This window comes from Uloborus diversus, chromosome 8, assembly GCF_026930045.1.
Source record: "Uloborus diversus isolate 005 chromosome 8, Udiv.v.3.1, whole genome shotgun sequence".
NCBI classification, from domain to species: domain Eukaryota; kingdom Metazoa; phylum Arthropoda; class Arachnida; order Araneae; family Uloboridae; genus Uloborus; species Uloborus diversus.
The window spans coordinates 131,179,867-131,203,755 of record NC_072738.1 but is presented as its reverse complement, the minus strand read 5'-3'; the positions used below and the strand labels follow the sequence as shown (position 1 = coordinate 131,203,755).

Genomic DNA, 23,889 nt, shown 5'->3' with positions numbered 1-23,889 from the left:
GTGGAATGGAATGTTTTAGTTTTTCCTTTAGTGTTGTTAATCAACGCAAGGTAGCGTATTCGAGCTCTGGAATTGCGAATAGACCATAATGCAAATGTTGTGACTGTAGTTACAAAACCCAGGAAGCGAACATTTAAGTAGTTAATCGTCACCGCTCACCGATTTCAACAAACCAAAACTGATTTTTTTTATATATATTTAAACCAAGGAATTTTCCATGAACAAGATGGTGAGTGCTTTGAAATCTAGGCCTCTCAACCACATTTCACAATGTAGGTTTTCTGCGTATGATATTTTTGGAGCAGAGCACCATAAAGGGATTATTGATCTTTTAAGACTTCTACGGGGAAAAAAAAAACTTTACACATGGATGGCAATTAAAAACCTGACATGCACACTTCTTGTCATGATTTTACACGGCATGCTCACCCAAATGATGTGAGACGACTGGAGCACAGTGCCTTCTCACAACACCAGATAAGCATGGCAAGTTAAATCATGACAGGAAGTTTGCAAATCAGATTTTTAATCGCTACCCACTAGTAAAGATATTTTTTTTTGTCGGCCCTGTAGTTTACTCGTGTGTAGAGCAAACGCTTGGCAATATCTTGATGAAGTGTATCATGTTAATTTAACTCATCAGGTTGATAATGGTAGCGTTACCTGTTTCACTTTTCTACCTGGTTTCACATCCCGATTCCGTTCGATAGTTGATTCAACTAAATTGCCTCGTGTGAAGGAGACTTTAACTTCAATTTTAAACGATTTTTCAGTGCATAAAACTAATGTTATTTTCATTGTATTTACAAGCGGCAAATACAAAATTTGAATGAAAATTTTCAGTTTCTAAATTTTAATATTTATTGACCTGCATAGTGTACATTCAAGTTGTAACAATTTGCAACTAAGGCCATTGTGAATTCTATACTAGTACGGCATATATGCCTTTTTGCTGATATTTGTGAATAGTTTAATTATCGTTGAATAATTTTTTAAATTTTTAACAAATTATTTCGTTTACTGTCCATACTTTTTACTTTTTTGTGTAAACATTAAACATTATGTAAGAACTTCAGTATTTTATTTCTTTTAACTTAAAAAGAGATTCGTACTTTTTAATTTAGAAATTTCTTCCATGTAATTAAGTTTCAGATTGATTATATCTTTATGTTCATCGAAATGTATTTCTATCTGTGCCAAAGTAAAAAAAAAATGTCTAAATCTTTACAACCAGCTTATCAGGTGGCATTTCACTGTAAATATATATATATTTTTAAAGCTATGGAAGTAAAGAGATTGGAGCTACGGTTCTAAAAATACATTGAGTTTAGTAGCATATCGCCGATGAAAAAGTGTGTTCTGCCTTAATCCTTCAGAAGTTAGGTTATTTAATTTGTAAAAACCGATTTTGGAACTAATAATTGACAATAATAAATAAAATAAAATAAAGAAAATAATAAATAAAAAAATAAAGAAAATAATAAATAAACTAAAATAAAGAAAATAAATAAATAAAAAATGCTTCGAATCTATTACCCGCCCAAATCTGCACCTCAAAGATAGACTAACGTTTGTCCAATGTATACTAAGGCTGGGACTTGCGCTTTCATAGCATTGGTAAATAATTATAACGTCTTTTATTTTAAAAATATAATTACGTTTTTATGGCTAAATGCGGTATAGTGCAGTGCTAAGCGCAAAAGTCGTACCATTAGCTGAGTTCAAAATGAGAAATTGACATTTTTAGTTGTGTGCCTCCATGTATTTAATTCAGATGCTACTTTTTCTGAGTTTTTTCAAAAAGTATTTCCCGCTGAAAAAACGAACAAAAAACATTTTAATTAGGTGAAATATGTGACAAAAAGCCACTAGGTGACCGAAACTCAATTTTGATAAAAAGTGCAGATAAGATTTTTGTGCTTATCAAGGCAGTATAATATTCCACATACAACGCAGCAATAACCTGAAAATCACCCGTTTTGCACTTAAGTTAATCTGGATTTGAGGTACAGAAATTATGACTTTCAAGCTCTTTCATTAAGCCAAATCAATCGCTCTTCAGATCAATTAATTATTGAGCAGGGAAAAATTACCTATTATGCATTGGGCACGACTTGTGGGTCACATTATCTGTCTCCATAAGATTTAAAATTAAATAAAAATTGCCGTTTCAGGCCATTTAATTGCCATTTCTACGTACGAATGCTCGTGGATACATCATCTATGAACTCGAGAAGCTATTAGGTTTGGCGGTTTGATCGTAGATGTTTGAGAATATCTTCAAAAAGAAAATAGGAAATAAATTGAGAAAATGTTCTGAATGTAGCTCATAACTTTCAAATTCCCTGAAAACGAAGCCAAACACATTAAATTTGTATCTAAAAATATATAATTCATTTAGAGCAGTGGTATTCAACCTTTTACACCCGCGGGCCGCTCTTCAAACAAGATGAATCTCGCGAGCCAGAATACGCGTCAAATTTAAATATATTTAAAACTTATTTATAGGTAACGCGGAAAAGGAAAAAAAAATTACAACCAAGAACTGACGTTATCACTATCACAGGCTTTTTTTATTGATACAAAATTTCCATCTGATTTTTACAAAAACATTTGACTTCAAAAATTTGTAATACCGTATAAAGACTATCCGTTGTTTTTGTTGGTTCAAGAACATCTAGTTTCGATACATTGAACATAACGACGGCGCACATGGATCGACTTAGCCGGCCACATCTGGCCCGCGAGTGGAGGATAAGGCACTACTGATCTGTCGGATTCATTTTGGTCTAGTAGGCTAATATCAGGGCCCTAACTGTGGTTCAAATGCTATTGCTTACTTTTTCAAAAAAAGTACACAATAGAAGTTATTGTACATGTGAATGACCTCGTACGGCAGACAAGAAGTTCTCGGTAAAATAATTAACTAACAATTCAACTTCTGTGATCAGGCAATAAGCTTAGCTACATCCAGAACTATTTAGATCCCACTGTGCAATATTAATCATTGAAAGGCTAAAACCCCTGTGAAGTGTCATCACCTAGTATAATTGTGCAAAACGCATGTGCTTCAACTTAATTACAACATCAATGAATATACGTTTCCGAATTGTCCGATGACTGACTTATTGAATTACATGATAATTACGAATCAACAGAGGTGCGTAGTGTAATTACACCTTCTCAACGCTTTCAAGCGAAGTTTAGCCAACTGAATAGGTATCCCCATTGCTGTGTACCATTCCAAATGTATTCGATAATATTTGTGTTTTCTGCGTTGATAACGAAATGTAAACTGACTGTAATGATATTTTTTAAAAAATTAGAAAAGACTTTCACATGTGGATCAGTTATAATTGCGATTCTATAATTAGCTGTTTGATCTATTAAAATCTTCAATTCTATTATAATATTTATGTTATCAGTTATGAAAAAGTTCGTTAATTGATTTGTTGATAAAAACTGAAAGGAATCAAATTATTAAGTCCTGGCATTTGAAAAAAATTTCTTTTTTCCCCCCAATCACTTTTTAAAGCTCATTTATCAGAAAAAACGAAAAAAAAAAAAAACAAAAAAAAAACAAAAAAAAAAAAAAAAACTGAATAAATAAAATAAAATAAAATAAGCAGGATAAATTATTTAAAAAAAAATCTATTTTTTTCTGCGTTTGTTCGTTTTGTTTCGGGTTCAACACGTTTCAGAAATAGATGTTCAACGACTTGTTAAGTAATTTAATAAGCAGTAAGATACCACTGCTTAATAAGCCCGGGCTAAGACAGAACTACATGCAATATGCCGACAGCTTCAATGAGATGACATCTGCCACCAGCTTGGTAACTGTCTGTTCTAGACTGATGAGTCCATAACAAGGACCAAACAGCAGTCTCAGGATGGCATAACCGAGCAGTCGGTATATTGCATGACTTGTTTATTGCATTCATTTACTAACTGTAGCTATAAAATAACAGGGCGTTTATTGTTGAAAAAGTCAATTATGTACTATTTTGAGCAGAAAATAGCCAAGGGCTGTTTTCAACAGAAAAAAAAGATCTTTATTTGAAAATCAAAAACGTGATCTATTACCGATAGCGTACAAAATCCGAAACTATTTCTAGCATTTTCTTTTTTGTTAAAAACTGCTTCATATCGATGACTAAGGAAATATAGTTGCGGGACCATTTCTAACTTGTCATATTTGTTTTGATGGAAAGATTTTCGATAAAATATTCGTTAATAATTTTAAAACAATTAAGGCGATAAACCGCATTAGGTAACCCTGAATGTTGTGAACAAAAAGCTTTCGGAACTATATTGCTGTTTTTTAAGAAACGTTTTCATCTCCATGAATGTGCAAGCTATTCTCAAACACATATGTTTAAAATGAGTGTTATAATCTTTCATTCGCGTCATAAAGCATTTCCAACATTACTTTTCATAGAATGATCCAAAATATTGTTTTACTATAGTTTCAAGTCAACTTGTTGCTTGTCCCCTATTTGCATTCGGTACAAAATCCTGATTGAACTATCTGAACTGTTTGCGCGTTTAAGGATGGCTGCTATAGTTGGGGGAATGTAACCCGACAGAATCTCAATAATGTGTAGCCTCCGGAATACTGCAAGGTTAGGTTGGTACAACTTTGGTTAGTATATGGACTTTCAAATTTTGTGCATGATTCCAGGTGCGGAATGCTTAATATGTATTGTCAACCAAGAAGAGAAATAGGGGACATGATACAGTTGTTTAAGTTCATTAAAAGAGAAGATGTTGATGAGCTGGAATTCTACATATGTGGCAAAACGAGAACCAGTGGTCATTGTCTTTAGCTTTTCAAACCCAAAGCTAATCTTGAAATTAGTAAAAATTGCTACTTCAGCAGAGTTGTAGACGTAGCATTTGGAATAGTTTATTTAAAGCAGCTGTTGGGTTGAATAGTTTTAAGAGGGTTCTTGATCTTCATCAGGAGTTGATAAATTGACTAGGACTGGCTTAGCTCGACCGGGAACCTATTGCTGGTCGTCATTTCTGTACCTGTATTTGCTTTTATGCCCCCAAAACTTTCACAATAAATCTTTAAGTATTTCCCTGATATTTCACAAAACGTCAAGCCCCTAAAGCAATCTGTCATTTACCGCAATGTAGTTTGACTAACTAACTTGAGGTACAGACCATGTGCTTCATCAGTATCCCAAACTAAAGCCCCAAAATACGAGTAATATAGAATACCCTGACTAGTGATAGCATTAAAATGAGCATTGCTAATTTTTGAAACATTTGTGAGTTTATGGATAAAGTGTTCTGTAAAATATGAATCTTAGGAGACTTTTCAAAGTTAACTGGATTCCAGCAGCCTAATTTTGACAAATATAAAAGACAAAAATCCTTATTAACATAAATTGAAATTATTCAGGATTTCTATTCCCTCGTTAGTTTCAAAGCTTATTGCATCTGTATAATTTGCCCTTAGAGTTTATTTAAAACAAAATATGAAATGTGGAACGAAAAAAACGAGATATAATTATGAAAAAATGAGCACTTTAACAGTATGTTTATATAAAAAAATAATTATTAGTTAATTATTAATTCCGTATTTTTAGAATTAAATTGGGCGAACGCTTTAAAAAGACTTTGTCTTAATGATCGAAAAGTAAAAATTATCATAGCGCTTTTAAAGTGTAAATAGTATACATTTTTGAAGGAAACATTTCTATTGCATGTTAAATTTCTTAACGCTTAGACAACTCTGAAATCAATTTCGGTTTGATAAAAGTGCGCATTGAGTGAGTAGTGCTGAGTTGTTTTTTACCGCCAACCTGGGGATGTTTGATCTGAGGACAGAAACGCTGGAGAGAGTGCCACGTAGGGAGGGCAGCTGAACTCTTTCTGCAGCATGTTGCACAGGCCTTTGGGCGTGGTCGTGACGTCACCGCAGTCCACAATGCATTCTGGGTAGTACACGGCAGGTGTAGTAAAAGACGGGAGAAACAATACATACAAAACACAAATAGGCAAAAGGAAAATTATCTATCATTGAACAGCTATCATGCTGTTAAAGCACTACGCCGTATGTATAAGACAGTAACTTTAAACAACATCAGCAAAACAAACATGCAAAAATGAACATCTATTGCACAAAACAATGCTTCAAAACTGACAGTTATGAAAACATATAGGTACATCTAAATACCCCAAACAACGGAGAAATATACGTCTTTTCCCTCTATTTATTACCTAATAAATGATTTTTTTTTCTAGCCTAGTAGATAATCCTTACTACTTTGGCCAGAATAAGCATTGATAGTAAAAATAAGGCACAGGTTATTAGTATTTAGCTAAAGGTCGTAGTTCTTTTTATTTATATTTATTAGGTCACATTGTTTTAAAAATTTATTAAGATGAGATCATTTGTTTTGCCTTCTTGTTTTATACCAAAAAATGCTTTCCATTCCTAGAAAAACATAAAAGGAAATATTTTTCAAAGATTTTATTTTTTGATACATTTAATTTTAGCACGAATACTTCATTTAAGTGCCAGAACTTGGAAAAATATACTTTCATGGTAAATTTAGCATACTTTTTTAAAAATTGCAGTTAAAACAATAAAAGGAATTCCTGTTTAATATCCGATAGTATGGGAAAATTCATCAACTATCTACCCAGTTTATAAGAAATCAAGAACATACTATTTGAAAACTGTAAACATAGTTTTTCATACACAATGCAATGCTTTAAAACTTTATTTCTATTTAAGGGTTAATGGGTAATGTGCAATGGAGATCCAACGCTTTTAAATAATTAGAATGGCACAAGATGACGCCCTCATAAACTCAGTAGTTTAGTCATCCAGTTACATTGCAACATTACTCATTGTTAATTTAATTCTATTTAATCGCAAACCATGATGGAGACCCAAATTGAAAATATTTTGTTTTGAGCAATTTTAGAAAATATGCACTGATAAAAAGATAATAATTGCGCTTAAAGTTTAAAATGTACTCCATTAAAACTACTTTGAATACTAAATAAAAATATTTTCAATGAATTTTCACAATTTTACAAGTAAAAACCTAAATAAATAATGTTACTTCTTAATGTTTGTCTTAATGTTTACAGTTTTCTGCATACGTACCGCGCTAAAAATGCATATTCACAGAAAATATTCATGAGAAAATGGAACTGTAATTCATCAATAACACCTTTACCATCTGAATTTCGCTTCGAATTGTCCGACACGTCTCTCCCAGTTCCATCGTCCGCGTAATTACTCCCAGTGCCACCAGATGGCGTTTTAGATGTACCAACAAAATCATTCGAAGCAGTCGAGTCGTAGCGTCCTCTGGTGAGAGGGGGATGTCCTTGCGATGAGCCCTGATTCTTGTGTCTCCGTATAGTTGAGAGTCGACTCACGAAGGACGTGTTGTGCTTAAATCTGCAAAATTATGTAAATTCAATTGAAATGCATTTTGCCCTATATTCTACACAAACACATACACATATATTATACACAAGAAAGGTGGTCCAAAGCAAACTTCCCATATGTATGAAACGGAAGTAGCCTACACACGCAACCAATCGAACCAGAATTTCAACCATGGTTGTTTGAAAGTATGCACTTGAGATTGTGATAATTTTCAACAAGGCAGAGCTCATAGATATGGCTTTAGTGTGAGAGTTTTAAAATTTTCTAATGGCAACACCTATTTTTTCTTGCGCAAATTGATCGAAGTAGTGAAAAACCACAAATGACGTTAGAACGATTGGCGTGTGACGAAAACTACTGGCGTAAAGCAATTGCACCGAAGAGCATTATATAGGATCAATAAGAACACAAAAGAGGGATTTGTAACAAACAATGCTTTGCACGTGGTGTTCTGTGATTGGTGCTTCGAATGATGTCTAAATCTGTGTAACTATGCAAAGTGAGTCAAAGCTCATCCTACCTTGTGTTGTCAATAATCTTTCATAATGCTCTTATTCGTAATTGCATTACTTTGGAAAATTTTGTTACATGTCAATCTTTCAACGCCATTCGTGGTTTTTCAATCATCACTGATCAGTTTGCTGTAGGAAAAAGTGGGTGTTACCACTTGAAATTCCCGAAATTTTCTCATCGTTATCCATGAGCTCTGCGTAGTTTAAATTAGGGACGCACCGATTAATCGACTACATTTTGCCGATTAATCGGCGGAAAAGATATTTTTCAAATTTTTTTTTAAAGCATACATTCAGCAAGAAACTATGATGAATACATTTATAAACAATAAATAAACCTAATTTGCGCAAATATTATTTTAGAACTGCAGTATAAGTAAAAACAAATAGTTTAGAAAGTGCGTAAAACTGAATGAAACATTAAAGAATAATTCTCACAGCTGAAATTCATATGACACTGCAAATAATAATTAAATTATAGGACTTTTAAATTGGAATGCGAAAAATATTTATTCCCCCACTAGCCTCACCCTCTTCCCCTTCACTTTTTGTGACACACTCGTAAAAAACTGCTGCCTTGCAGCTGTTTTTTATTTTTATGTTATTAATGTTATTTCTATTTATCTTTTTATGTACAGAAATGTAACAGAAATAAACAAATGTGTTTATGATCGTACTGGAACCTCCTCTTAACTCTCTCCAAAAAATAAATAAATAAATAAATAAAAATTAAAAAAATAAAAATAAAAAAACTTCCAAATGCTTTTGTTTTATTTAAAAAAAATGAGGATCATTTCCCAAAAGTGTACGATGATACCCTATCCCCAGCTTTTCGTGACACAACTTTAATTATTTTGTTCCTCGAAACAAAACAAATAATTACAACAAACAATTTAAATTTAATTTTTGATACAAAAAAAATTAAAAAAATATATTATTTGATGTAAAACAAAATGTACATACTTTACTAGTATTATTTTTTTACAAACTGATGGTTGAAGTAATATTATTTTTATTTATTTTTTAATTTATTTTTTTAAAACAAATATGCTCATATATACAATGTTGCGTCATGTTTTATGAGTCGATACTTTTTCCCTTTTAGAATAGTGCTTTTAGATAACCTTATATATTTTAAATAATAAATATAAAAATATATTAAATGGCTACTAATAATTTAAAAATAAATTTAAATTTAAAATGCTCCTTAATTTGCTTTCTGCCCACAGGATGCTCCTAACATTTTTAAATTTTCATGTCTAGTTAATATTATGTCATTTTATTAACATTAATATGAAAATTAGCTGAAAGAATTTGCATGAAATTTTGAAATTATTTTCGGAAATTTAGGGAAGAGGAGAAAGTCGTCGGTCAGAAAAACTGTTAACTATTTCTAAAGTCAAAAAAAGAAAAAAAAAAAGTAGCGAAAGAAATGGTAGCATCAAAAATAATCATTGTGATTATTAATCGGCTAGATTCGATTAATCGGCCGACTATCAACAACCGATTAATCGGTAAAATGAAAAATTATCATATAAGCTTTGTGCTACAATATGATTAAGGTGAAAAAACAACGTAAATAAAGCACAAATATTCGAGAAAATGCAGCATATAGCTATTTCAAGGCTACAATGGAGCCTCTTCATCAGTGCAAAAAGCTCACCAACACAACCAGAAGTTGCGAGAGAACTGACAAAAAAAACCAGGTGGACACCGGTATTTCTACCAAAGAGAGCCAACCAATAAGAATACAGGAACATGACAACAAACAACCAATCAGCGAACAGCATGTACGCTCCGGGCTTCTTATCTTAAAGCAGTGGCTTTCGATCGTGGTTATTCTCCTAGCATCATTGATTCAATTTATAATAAGTTAATTAAGCCCTCTCATTCTGAAAAGGTTTCTGCTTCTAGGGCTTCGTATACTATTGTTTTGCCTTATTATCCAAAAGTTAGTCATCAAGTTGCAAAGATTTTGAAGAAATTTGGTTTCGATACAGCTTTTTCTCCAGTTAATAAGATAAAATTTACAAACTTAAAGGACCCCATTGATTGCCATAGCAACTGGGGCATTTATAGCATCTCCTGCAAGTGTGGACTTGGCTACGTTGGACAGACTAAACGTGCTCTCAAGCACCGTCTGAAAGAGCACGAAAACTATGTTAAGCATAAAGAACTTGCTCGTTCTTCCATCGCTCAGCATTGCTGGACTTCTGGTCACTGTTTTTATTTTTCATCTGCAAAGATTATTTGTAAATGTTCTTCGGTTTATGACCTCGATTTCTGGGAAGCTTACCATATTTGGAAAAATTCTCATTCTCTTGTCAATGATTTTTCCAGCACTCCATTTTTTCATGATATTTGGAAGCAATTTCTATAATTGCCTTTCCTGTTTCTTTGGTGTCTCGCACTCTTTTTGTCTCCTGGCTTCTGATTAGTTGTCTCTTGCCTTGCTTTGAGCCCGGAGCGTACATGCTGTTCGCTGATTGGTTGTTTGTTGTCATGTTCCTGTATTCTTATTGGTTGGCTCTCTTTGGTATAAATACCGGTGTCCACCTGGTTTTTTGTCAGTTCTCTCGCAACTTCTGGTTGTGTTGGTGAGCTTTTTGCACTGATGAAGAGGCTCCATTGTAGCCTTGAAATAGCTATATGCTGCATTTTCTCGAATATTTGTGCTTTATTTACGTTGTTTTTTCACCTTAATCGATTAATCGGTAGTCGGCCAGTTTGTTTATTGTTGCATCCCTAGTTTAAATCATAATTTTGGTTTAATTGAGTGAGCATGTAGGCTGACGGGCTTTCATAATAGTTAGAGGGCAATGTTTTTTTATTCAAACTGTTTGTACACAGTAACCCCTCGTTATATCGCTGATTCGAATGTAGTGTGTTTTTCTGTGCCACACTAAAGAAAAATTTATTAAAAATATATAGAGGAAACCCACATTTTATAAATTGGAGCACAACAGTGGTATAAATTAAAAAAATTTTTGTACTGAAATCCTAAAGCAAGTGAACCATTTTCAACCATTAATTTAAGTTGACTACAAGTTTTTCAGCGGAAAAGATAGCTAATAAATTTAAATTTCTTCCGGAGAAACGCAACTGATTTGCACATTTTAACCGGTTTCTAGTAATAGGTAACTATAATACATCAGTTTTTGCTTTTATTTATATCTCCCCCCCCTCACAAAAAAATAACTGCCATGAACAACATTTTGTAATAAAACACTTGTCAGGCAAATGATAAATTCGGGGTTCTAAATCATAACGCTATATTGAAGCATAAATTTTCATAGTTTGAGAGAATGAATTGCATCTCTTTTCATATTGAAAAATAGTTTCTTTTCAATAAAAATAAACATTTGGTTTCCAGATATCTGTTTTTTCGGTGAAAAGGAAATTCAGAAAAAAAATATTGGAATTTAAGCCTTTTAAAGGAGAAAAAGCTGCAGCTGATGTTAGAAAAGATATTCACTAAAGTAGGCTCGTTCATTTCTGTATGAATTTGTCTCAAACGAAATATTGCAGACAGCGAAAAAGTGGTTAGGTGAGTGATTTTTTCTAGTTTTGAAAGCATTTATTATTAGGAGTAAATGTTTCTGTGGAATTTAACACCATAACCCAAACATAGATGTTTTTCTCGATTTTTAATTGTACCAGTTGCATTTTTTATAGGGAATTAAATGCTTGACTGTCAACGTAGAATCCTTTTCTGAGGAAAGTTATAAAACAGTTTTACATTTTTCTTGAAATGCTTTATAATGAAAGTATAGTGTTTTTTTTTTAAATTTAAATAGCTTTATATTATTTTGATAAGCCAGAGGGAGAAAATGTAATGTAGCCCTTCCCCCCATGTAGGCCCCTGCCGGAGCTCATAACCATAAATATGAGATTAATGTTTTTCGTGATTGCATTTTTGCAGTTTTATAAATGCATGTAGTCTGTCCATTTGCAATCAATTAAATTTAAATTTTGAAGCCAGGGGGAAGAAATGCTCCCTCTACCGATGCTCGTGGACATAAACATGCGATCAATAATTTTTGTGATGCATTTTGTAGTTTTTGAAGTATTTTGTGTTTTGTCTTACGTTAATTAATTTTATTTTAAAAGCCATGGGGTGAAAATACACCCCCTGGCGGCCTTAAAGAGCATGAATATGTGATTAGTATTTTTCGTGATGTTCTTTGCAGTTTACCTATTTTGTAGTTTGTCCTTTTTTTAAATGAGTTTAACTTTTTTTACTTAATATTGATAATAATACTAACTATGTTTTACCATTAAAAAGGAAAAAAAATAATAATGTAGCTTTTTTAAAACTAAATTTTTTTTTCAAAAGCCGGGGGGTTGGGGAGGGGTCAAGTACACCCCTTTTCACTCCCTGCCGGCGCTCATGATGGGTATTTTCTCATTCCTTGAATGAACATTTCCAAATCCACGCTCAATTGTGCTACATCCATACAGGTTGTTACTAGATACGTTTGTATATTTTGGTTAACTTATGCTGGTTGTTGGAGACCTGAAAACGTTTCGAGAGGAGGGAAAATCTCAAAATTTTCAACCTTGGATTCAATCGCATTTCAGTTGAATGGAAACTGAAAGAACCGGAAATGAGAAATATTTTCTGTTTCAGTTATCGTCAATTTTCTGCTATCCTGGCTTAGTTCCCTCAAGAGAATGGAAGGCAAATTGTGTACAAGATTTTAAATTTATGATTTAATCAAAACATAGAATAGGGCATAGAATAGATATGGACTGTTATGATATAAAGCATGCGTTTTAGGAATATTTCCCGTGTACAACATATATCAAGATGCAAGAAAAAAAGGTTTGAGAAAAGTGAGAAACTTAGAGCAGGAATCAAAATGGAGGGAGCAAGTCATTGGCTTAGAAAAAGCTGACCCAAAGACCCCAAAGTCACGTGACTCAACAACGACGAATGGTTGGCATGTTTTGAGCGAAAGAAGCCAGATTCCCCCCCACTGCTTTGCTTTAAAATCTATCACGTGAATTGGGGTCTTCGTTTCATGAATGAAAGTCTTCACTCCCTCCATTTTATCTCTTCTCAATGGTGAGAAACAGGAAATGAAGCATACTTACAGGCCTGACGAGCCTTGAGGAAGGTCAAGTCGGTCTTTGAGCTTAATGCTCGTGAATGAGCCAGAATGGAAGCTAGAAGACACGTGAAGAGAAAAAAAGAGGGTGCTAGGTGTAGAGTAAAATGCATAAGATACAGTGCTGCAGGCAAAATACATGCATTATTTCAACGTTAGGAAGCATTTGAAAGTAAGAATGTTGAAAAATATTTTGGTATAATACATAACATGCTTAGTAACACACAAAATTGAATTGGTTAGTTGTTATGAAGTCAAGAAATGATACTTTTAATTTTACTTCTTTTTTTAATGCTCTGGTTTTAAGGTAAGCTATAAAATAACTTTAAATATCTTTGCATCTGGACAATGCATGATATCAAAAAACTATACAGTATGACCTTGATTGATTCATGCGTTTTCGAAAAACTATAACTAAAGGTATTTCACGTACAACGATAAAGAAAATATGAAAATTATCACAAACTCATAAATATTAGTTTTGTTAATCAGGTGGAAATACGAGCGCAGCATTTCTGAAATGGCAAAAAACCAAGAAAATTAAATGGCGAAAAACAAGAAGTTAATGGGGGCACACTAAAGAACTTGTTTAGGTACCCACACTAACAAAAGTGTTAGAAGAACTCAAGGATAAATGTTTACCAGGTCGACGCACAGTGGGGCAAAAACGCCAAAAAGTGCTTATCCTCCTATATTCAACCAATTGAGGATTGATAAATTTCCACAGATCTTAGGCAATCAGCAGTGGCGTAGCTAGACCCGACTTTCGGGGGGGGGGTTACTTCTTTATATATATATATATATATATATATATATATATATATATATATATATATGTATGTATATATATATATATATATATATATATATATATATATATATATATATATATATATATATATATATATATATATATATATATATATATATGTATAATCGCTTGGAATTTTTTCCTTTTCTTCTTTTTTTTTCTTTCTCTTCTCTCTCTCTTTTTTTTTTGAGACTAACTTTTCGGGTAACTAAACCAGCAAATTTTGTACCCTAAGCCAAAAAAAAAAAAAAAAAAAGAAAAAACTGTTTAATTACATGCCTAGGAAAACAAACAAACGAGAGAGGTTAAAAAAAACATTTTGAAGCATTTTTGGCGTTTTCGCCCCACTGTGCAACGCTACAAAATGTTTGAGATGTAACTTCACGTAATTGTCATCACTGCCGAATGAATTCTGTTCTTGAGTTCTTCGAACGTTTTTGGAAGTGCGGGTACATAAACTTAACATGAATGGTCTTTAATGTGCCCCCAAAGTACTGCAAGGACAGATAAACATCACGTATATTGTAACACCTAAAACAATTCGCTTTTCTTGTTTTTCCGCCATTTTAGAAATGTTGCTCTTGTATTACCACCTGGTTAACACAGTTCCATATTTTGAACAGTTCGTGATTTTTTTCCATACATTCTTCATCGTTGTACAAGCAATACTTTCGGATATTTAGCGTTTCGAAAACAAATGCTTCATTTACTATTGATTTTTTTTACTCTGCCTAAATGTTTAATGACTTCAATGCACATCCATTTAGGCCCCATCAGTTAATTGGAGAATATCCAGGGTATTCACGATTTCCCTGCAGATGTTGGCTGCATTCTATTTCAATACTCATTAATCGGATCCTATTAGAAAAATGTTAGGTTAAAATTGCTAAAGAAGAAAATCTTTGAATGTTTCATCTTATGCCAAAATATTCTGAGTCAAAGTAATAATTCCCTAAATTAGATCTAAGACAATTGGAAGTTGTTCATTCATATGAAGACTTTGAAATATTTTGTATCATATCCTAAGCGACTCTTAATTTGCTAATTAAGTAACATCTTATCTAAGAAGATTTTAAAGTTTTGTACATCATACATGAGTGCTAAATATTGTGCAATAAGTCTTAAACAAACTAATTTTAGCGTGAAGCTGTGTGTTGAAGTATCAGTGGCAAACCAAGGATCAAGAAATGTATTTTTAAGCTAAGTTTTTTTTTATCATCCCCCTTCTGTTAAACTGTTCCACGATCAGTTATTTCCATTTTTGTAATTTTTACCATTTTTTAAAATGTAGCATATTTTGTTCAGCTAATTGTCAAAATCCAAATAAGCAAATAGTTTGACATTAAAAAAAGTGCATAGAACTTGAAGAAGCAAGCAAACGTACGACACAAAATTCATAACTTTTTCTTTTTATTAGTTTTACAGAGAAATGCAGTTATGATTTGACAACCAGAATTTAGTGCCCTTCTCGCAATATCCGGCGAAGCTTTGGTAGAAAAAGAATCGAAATAATGCTGAGAAAAAGAATCTTGGAACGAAAACTCACAAAATCGCAATTAATGTTGATCTAACAATTCCAACTAACCAGTTCAAGAGAGAAAGTGATTGATTCAGGTAGGCCACATGAGTACGACAGAGGTAGAACTGGCAAATAGAGAGTGTGGCTTTGATACTTACGCAGGAGGACTAGGCAGTGGCAGTTGGTGTATCTTCCAAGTGGCCACAGACATGGAATTCTCATCGGCGGCGTAGCACCTCCAGAGACACTGGATTAGGTTGGCCGCAGGAACACGACGTCGGATCATGTGCTTCTGACGTTGCTGCTGTTGGACTTTAAGGGCAAAGCCTGAACCCAAGATCCCCTGGCAGAAAATATGTTTTATATGAAAAATATAAAAATAGAAGTACTGTGAAACCTGTCTACAACGATACTGTTGGAACAAAAAAATATTGTTATTGGCAGGTTATCGTTATAGACATTTTGATTATTTATATTGACATTTTGGTGGTACCAAGGAAAATATCGCTATAGACAGGTTTATTGTTATAGACAGTATTGCTGTACACAGGTTTCACTGTATATGGAAAGATATTAAAAATATTAATTCTTTTTGGAGTTTAATAACGTATTCGTACGAGCAGAGTTGATATACATTATATAACTAAAAGTATTGAACACTGTTAAAAATTATTATTTTAACGAACTTATCGAGAAATCAGAGATCAACTGATCTGTAACATTTCTTTACCTCAGAACTAGAACTCAAAAAATTGCGATTTTCTGTTTATTAGTGCATTGTATGCAGAAGCCTATTCCACATCGAGCTATGTAAACGTAATTCTTAAAAAGAAAACCTTTTCAATTTTTTATTAGAAAACATGATTCCCATCCTTTGCATGGGTCAGAAAAAAAGTTTTTCATAGTGTTAGAAAAAAATTATCATAATGTGATTTACGTTCCTCTGATTCTGAGGTACAGATTTGTCACAAAAGTTATGTTCTAGCTGTCATACACCAATAAAACCTGAATCATCGAATTCATTTAGGCAACCAGCTGAAAATTAAAGAATTAAAAAGCATTTTGTTTTTCGTTCTTTATCGTAAACAGCTGAAAATGAGCTATAAATTTCAGAAATAACTTTGTATACTATGCATAATTATTTTTTTGGATTTTCGGGAATTTGTTTTTATAATCAAAAACCATTTCTCGTTTCTGAATGGACGGATAAATGTTTTGGAGAATATAAAATTAAAATATTGAACATTGAATATGTTACTTACGGCAGGCAGAGCAAAGAAGGAAATACCAAGTAAAGCGCAAAACGCAGCTATCAACTTTCCAGGCCAAGTTATAGGAACAGTATCCCCGTAACCAACAGTACAAAGAGTTATCTAAAAGAAAGTAACATGTCATAAGACCAGTATCCCCATGGCCAACAGTACAAAGAGCTTTTTTTTTAAAGAAAAAGTTGCATAGTTTTGTAAATCAAAATGTATTGTAAAATTGAACATTAAATTACAAGTTTTAATAGAAAGAATATGCAACGATTGAAATTTACCGTTGCAAATCCTTTATTTAATCTAAATTCTTTTTCAAATAATAAAAGTTAAAGTAAAAGAAAAAAAAAAGAAGCTCCGGGATGAAGTCTGTTGCTGTTGCTTAAATTTTCAAAAGTATAACCACCAAAGTTTGAAAATTAGGGATCTAGGCAGTTAAACAATCATAAAGTTAAGATAAATAAATACCTTTGTGCTGAACAGTAAAGTAAGAAAAACAACGTTAAAAAAAGCACAAATTTGCCAATTACAGCAGACACGTGTTTCGGCGTTACAGGGAACGCCTTTTTCAATGCAAAGCTCATCACTCCATACCATAGAAGAGCAGCATCGTGAGGCCGGTCGGCGGTGGTGCTGGCAGAGGAAAGCGGGGGGAAAATAAAATCAGCGTAATGCCAAGGACAGTCAAGTCAGAACAATAAACAATCGTGATTGATCAAAAAAAGAATCAATAAAATAAATAAATAAATTTAAAAATAAGATTTAAATTGCTATTTTCAAAGAACGATAGATTTTGAATTTGATAAAATTCAACGAGATATGACCATAAAAAATGCATTATAGAAAATGTTTAAAAACTCCACTCCTGAACGTAAAAAGTTTTACAATAACGTATTAAAAATCAGTGGAAAAAAAGGCCGTTATACAAGCCACTATATAGAAACATTGAAATAGTTTTCTTTCTTTTTAAAAACGTTGCGTGGCTCCCTTCGTTTTCTTTCTCCAGTTCATTCTAATTTACATTTTTCTGGAGTTTGCCTAACTTAGTTATTTATTATTTATTACTTTTCAAATTTTTTTTTCTTTCATACATTCCTGTTTTTTTAACAGTGTTGCAGCATATCTTGATGAACTTCCTTGTGGCAACGTATTCCTTGCCATTTTTTGAACAAAGTTAGTATAAAAACATAAAAACTGTGAAAAAACTAGATAAATGATGAGAAAAACCTCACTTACAGCAGTACTTATGCTTGAAACACAACTGGATATAAACATTGTGCACGTTTTGTTAAATTAAAATAATGATTTTGTCTCATTGCGTTTAACCCTTTCGTTATCATCGGGACATATCTCGCTCTATCAACAGAAGTTGCACAAATCAAACAGTATTGGAGAAAATTATCATTTAATGCAATACTAGTTTTGTCTGATTTATTCTCACATGCAAAACACTATGTTATGCTAGTTTCTTGTTTTTTTAGTCTAATCCAGGGATTCCCATATTTTTAGACATTGCGACCCCATTTTTAGATTAAGTATTTCGGCGACCCTCCAAAGTTTTGACTCGGTCTAAACCCCTAAAACAATAACTAAAAACTACACAAATGGTTAAGTTTTATCCTTAGAAACACAAGTAACTAGTAAAATAAACGCGAATTTTTGTCCCTTGAATTATTTTATAATAAAAGACAGTAGTAGACCTCACTGATTTTATAATTTTGCAGTAGTTTTTTGACAGTTTTTGACGTACTTTAATGTATTCGCTGCGTTTTTATTAAAAACACAGCAATAAATAAATTTTCTTTAAACTTTTCTTCCACATCTCGGGACCCCCCTGGACGCATTTCACGACCCAGCGTTTGAGAACATCTGGTCTAATCTAATAGTGCATACTTAAAATTCAAAAATTGTCCTTCTAATATATGAAACTTTAGTGCTGTGTCACTTATTGATAATATCGTTTATGCGCCAACACGTACCACTAATATATAACTAATTTCGTGCGAGTATTTGGACCAGAAGGAGAATTGAATCTAGATTTTAAATCAATAACTATTACGTTTTTTTTTTCAATTTTTTGAGATCTGGCCCTGCTGTTTCCAGGGTCTGATATGTATCCCTCTGATGAATTGATCAGTATTTCATTATCGGTGAGACACAAGTATTCCAAAAAAAAAGTACCATAGAAAGGGACATGTATGCCTATAAGTGAACCCTCGGTGTCATAGGGTACTTATTTTTTCGCATTTTATTTATATTTATGCGAAGTTGATACCTAAAAGTACTTTTTTTTTCTCGAAAAATGCTGTTAACGAAAGGGTTAAATGCATATTTTAGCAAAATAAATAATGAGTCGCACCCCCCCCCCCCCACCTGCATACATTCTACTATTCCAAGTCAAAAGAGCACTTCACTTTATATCACAGAAACTTTCTCTTATTTAAATGGAAAGTAGATTAAACGGTCCTCCGTAAAACATTAGAAACTTACTTTAGAATTTTAATGAATGAAACTTAAACGAAGGAAGAAAAAACTCCTCTCTTATCCTTGGGATTGTTAATCGAATTTAAGAATGTCTAAAGGGTGAATTTGGTGAGTAATGGAGTTGAGACCGTAAATGGAATGACATCAAAAGCGCCTAGAAAATCAGCTGTGAAGGATGTGATTGAAGTTTCCGTGGCTAATGTGTTTAGAGCAACTAAATGAATCTTGGGAAGAAACGTTCTCAGAAATGGTAGAGCCTTCTCTTCCCCCCTCCAAGAAAAAAGATTAATTCTGGAAGTCTTGTTCAATTTCTTGAGATTGAGTCGGATTGGAGAGGAATTTTAGAAAACTATAGAACAATTTCTTACTTTTAGAGATGGTGTCAGAAAGATTTTCCACTACCATTCAGAAAATCTACTAAAACTAGATGCAGAGAGTGCGAAAAGTTCTTGGCACATTTTAAAAATTTATAGAAAAGCACCAAACTCTCGTATCAATATGTGGTTGCGCCATAGTATTTCACAGGTTCAAGAATTCTTGATGACTACGTAAAAAAAGGAAACAAGTAACTAAAGTAAAAAAAAAAATAATAATAAAAAAATAAAAATAAAAAAACCCCGACTGAGTCGTAAATGTAGAATTAAAGAGGAAAATTTGAAAATCCTTTCAAAAGCCTTATACTATTAAAACCAATAGGGGAGGTGGTCCAAAGCGGGTAGGCCTTCGTATGCCCCCCATGGTGTGTTAGTGGCGATGAATACGTATGTCGTGTTTACCCCAACACCCCCGAGTTTTTATCAGTCCTAGCGAAGCAGCAGTGAAGTGGCATGGAGCAACCAGGCTTAAAATTAAAAAAAAAAAATGATACATTAAAAAAATGAAGAAATTTTGTAACTTGTGATTAGTCGAAGACCAGCTTTTTTTTTTTTTTTTACTGTCAATAATATTAACTTATTCTGACACTATCCACCTATAAACTACGATGGTCATTCCGTTTTTTTAAATTATTTATTTAAGGTTATAATTATTGAAATAAAAAACGTGCCTTTGGGCAAAGCGGGTCGGGCAAAGCGGATATAGGATTTAATCATATATTTATTTAAAATTTCTTGACTCGTGTGCTGACCTAGATTTTCTCTTTCAATAGGATAAATATAACTTTAAAGAGTTATTTTTTAGGATGGCAATTAATTAACACAGTTTCTTCTTTATGTTTTATAAACAAACGCACTGACTTTAAATTGGATAAGTACAACTGTTTTACATTTTTTTACATAATGGCAGGTAGCTAGTCAACTATTTTAATCATTTATAACTTCATATTTGATTGGAAAATGTACCAACCCACAATTAGTTAAACTTACCCGCTTTCGGGCTCAATGGTAGGGCAAGCGGGTTTTTCACATGTTTGTTAAGTTTGATAATAAATAAATATTGGGTTTGAAATAATACAAAAATCACTTTTTATTTCGAAGTTCAAGAGAGCCCTGCTAGGAAATAAAACCGAAATTGTTGCGATTAAAATTCAAAAACTACAATTTTCGAGCGTTCTTCGAAAACCTACCCGCTTTGGACCAGCCTCCCCCAATAAGTATTTTATTTTTTAACAAATAGAAACTGGCAACAGATAAAAATTTTAAATCATTGCGTTTAATTTTCTTGTCGGCCAACAATGAATTCGATTACCTAGTCGCGTGAATAAAGACTTAGCCGTATTTAAAATCTGCTTTAAAAAGCGTTACAATTCAAATTCTATATGACATGGAAGTTCCAAACACATTCTATCAGACGAAGAAAAAAAAAACTCTTTATTTTGGTACTAAATTTTTAAAATTTTAAATACGTTTTCGTTGCAAAAATCGTGAAAAACCTTTTAGAGGTTTTTAATTAATATCTTCTTTAATTAATGTCATCCAAAGGCGCAACCTAGCTAGAGAACACTCTAGATCAACTCCCCTTTCGAACAATTTTTTTTTTCAAAATCGGTCTATCCGTTTAGGCGCTAGAGTACCACAGGCAGATACACAGATACACACACACACACACAGATACACAGACACGTCAAACTCATAATTCCCTTCCTTCCTTTGCGTATCGGGAGTTAAAATGAAAAAATATAACTACAGTCTGACCACCGATTAGATGGAAAGGCAAACATCCTGTTTACAGGCGGAAATGAACGTCTCTATTAGTTTTAGGGATGTCAGTTTTTGCTGATATATGTTAGCCTCCAAATCAAGCAGAGTCACATTCCAATGAGAGGAACACGCGTATTAAAATTTTACTTTTCCCCTCATTCAGTTAGACTCGTCTTAAGGCCTCTATAGTGGAGGAGCCGACGCATCCACCATTTTGCAGCAAACTTGATCCAGTGCTTTGCAGCGATAGCATTGTTGCCGATGTTTACATTTCTTTCGCATGTAAAATTGAGTCAAATGGGTTCGGCTGTTAATTGTGCAAAAAGCTCCTAAAAAGGATTTCAGCTCTTCAGATTTCCAGCTGATGCAGAGAAAGAAAAAATAAATGGATAATTAATAGCACGCGAAGTGACTGGTAGCCTGGAAGTGGCGCCAACTGTTTCTAAAATTTCGCCGATGTTTACCTTCGCTCTCTAGCTCTCTCGTATATGAATTTTGAAAAAACTGTTGTGAAGTTAAAATTAGTTTTTTTTTAATCACTCAATTCTTATTTCTCGGAAAAGATGTTTTTATGAAATTTCGATATTGCCTTTTTCGTCTCCAAAATCCTAGAATATTAAAGTAAGATTTCCACATGCATGCAATTATAATTATCGCCTTCCCACTGCCAGTCATTTTGGGATGCAATCAAGAAATAAATTGAAGTTTATTAGAGTGTTCTCACCCCCCCCCCCCTTTTCTCACCTAATCATGCCAGATCGCCAGACCCATCAATTGAAGGTTTTCTGGGGCTTTATGATTACTCGGAGGTAATAATTAGTACTAAAATTTTACATTTAGTATTAATAAATGTAAATCATTTTTTTATTTGGATGAAAAAAAATCCGAGTTGATTTTATTGAAAAAAAAAAAAAAGGGAGCAGTTTATTCGATTAAAAAAAAATTTCTTCATACAAATACTATATGTTTTTTGAACCCTACTTAATGCCCAACTGCTTGAATCTTTTGTAAAAAGCGATCTTGGACAGCTTATTTTTTCATTCAACCGCTGTTTAACATTCGCTCCTTTATCAAATGTAGGGGGAGATAATTAGAAGAAAAACTATCACATTGTTTTTTTTTTTTTTTGTTTTACAAACGATACAATAAATCATTTAAAAGATTTACAATCTTTTGTTTGGAAATGTTTTAATTTGTCAGAAACAAATTAAAACGGTTTAATAATTTATCTTTTTTTATCGTTTAAATTCATTCATTTGCCGTTTCGACTGTGCATTCGACTCCCGCTACAACGCGATTCAACTTACGCAAAATGGCTATAACGCGAATTTTCCACGAATAACGAATTTTAGAGCTGCCGCGAGCGAATTCCTCGTCCACAACACGAACTTCTTGAGAAGGAAGTAGCGGCTTCGTTATTGACAACTAAATATATATTTTGTGAATGTTATTACATCCCATTAGCATCACACTGACCATCGAAAGTTCCCACATCAAACTAGTCTAGGCATCACGTTGTTAGTGTATGAAAAAAAACCGCTCAGCAGCTTTCTTTTTTTTTTACATTCTAAACATTAAAGTTAATGAAATATAATGGCACCTTAGTGAGCTGTTTCATCTAAAGTTTATGAAGATGGGGAGAAAAAATAAAGTTTCTGACAATAAAAAGAAGATTAAGATTCTCAATATGCTTGGACAACTACCAAACGTTGACGGTAGCAACGTAATAAGTATGAGTGAATCTTCCATACGTACAGTTAAAAGTCAAAACAAAATGATATCCGTATAAGTTCAGAACGTAGTTTCAATGTTAAAGTTTGCAGAGTCTGAGTAAAGTATATGAAAATCGAAGCTGCTCTTGCATTGTGGATTAAAGAGATTGGGAAGAGGGGCTTGTTGCCATAAATGGAAACGTTATAAAAGAAAAGATGATGCAACCGTATTTTAAAATGTATTTAATAAAAAATAACGATCTGATTATGCAGCATAAATCTTTATCATCTTCATTTTTTGACTCATAAATATTATTACTGTATCTACTGTACAGTACTATTATAGTGCAGCATTTTATTATTACTACATACTGTACGTACCGTGTTGTTTTATTTTATCAATCATTCTTTTTGTGCATTTTAACTATTTTATGTTGAATAAAGCAGCTTTTTTATTTTTTAAATACAGTAAAATATGAGTTTTTTATGTAAGAAACTTTAATGTATTGTTGAGGAATGCTTTAAAGCAGTTTGAGGGGTGCTTACAAATGTCTAAAAAGTTTGGTATGTTTCTAAAAAATGTTTATGCATACATTTTTCCACAACGCGAAATTTCGACTTACGCGAGGAGTCTTGGAACGCATCCCTCGCGTAAGTCGGGACTCGACTGTATTCAATGTCCGAGACGTATATTAGTTTAAAATGGATCCTTTCACTAGCGTAAATTGAGTAATTAAATTATTTTTTTGTTCAGAAAGAATCAGTCAAGCAAACTCTGTAAGCAATTTTGTCTTGGAACGTACGCACTCCAGTTATAGGCAGTTCTATACTCGTCTTAACTGGACGTTTGCCAATTCCATACAATCCGTGGGCAGACTGTTTAAGTAATGTCTGTGTCTTCACAGTAAGAATTTGTTTTTTTT

General features: G+C 32.9%; 1 protein-coding gene across 1 annotated transcript in view; it reads right to left on the bottom strand.

Annotated features, from left to right (window-relative positions):
* Positions 1-23,889, bottom strand: part of LOC129228595 (potassium voltage-gated channel subfamily KQT member 1-like) — a 108,349-nt gene that overhangs the window by 47,771 nt on the left and 36,689 nt on the right. The window contains exons 6-10 of the mRNA XM_054863278.1: positions 16,636-16,746; positions 15,532-15,716; positions 13,030-13,101; positions 7,203-7,429; positions 5,814-5,945 (exon numbers count right to left, since the gene is read on the bottom strand). Coding sequence (XP_054719253.1) covers positions 5,814-5,945; positions 7,203-7,429; positions 13,030-13,101; positions 15,532-15,716; positions 16,636-16,746 — 727 coding nt within the window. The remainder of the gene's footprint in view (positions 1-5,813; positions 5,946-7,202; positions 7,430-13,029; positions 13,102-15,531; positions 15,717-16,635; positions 16,747-23,889) is intronic.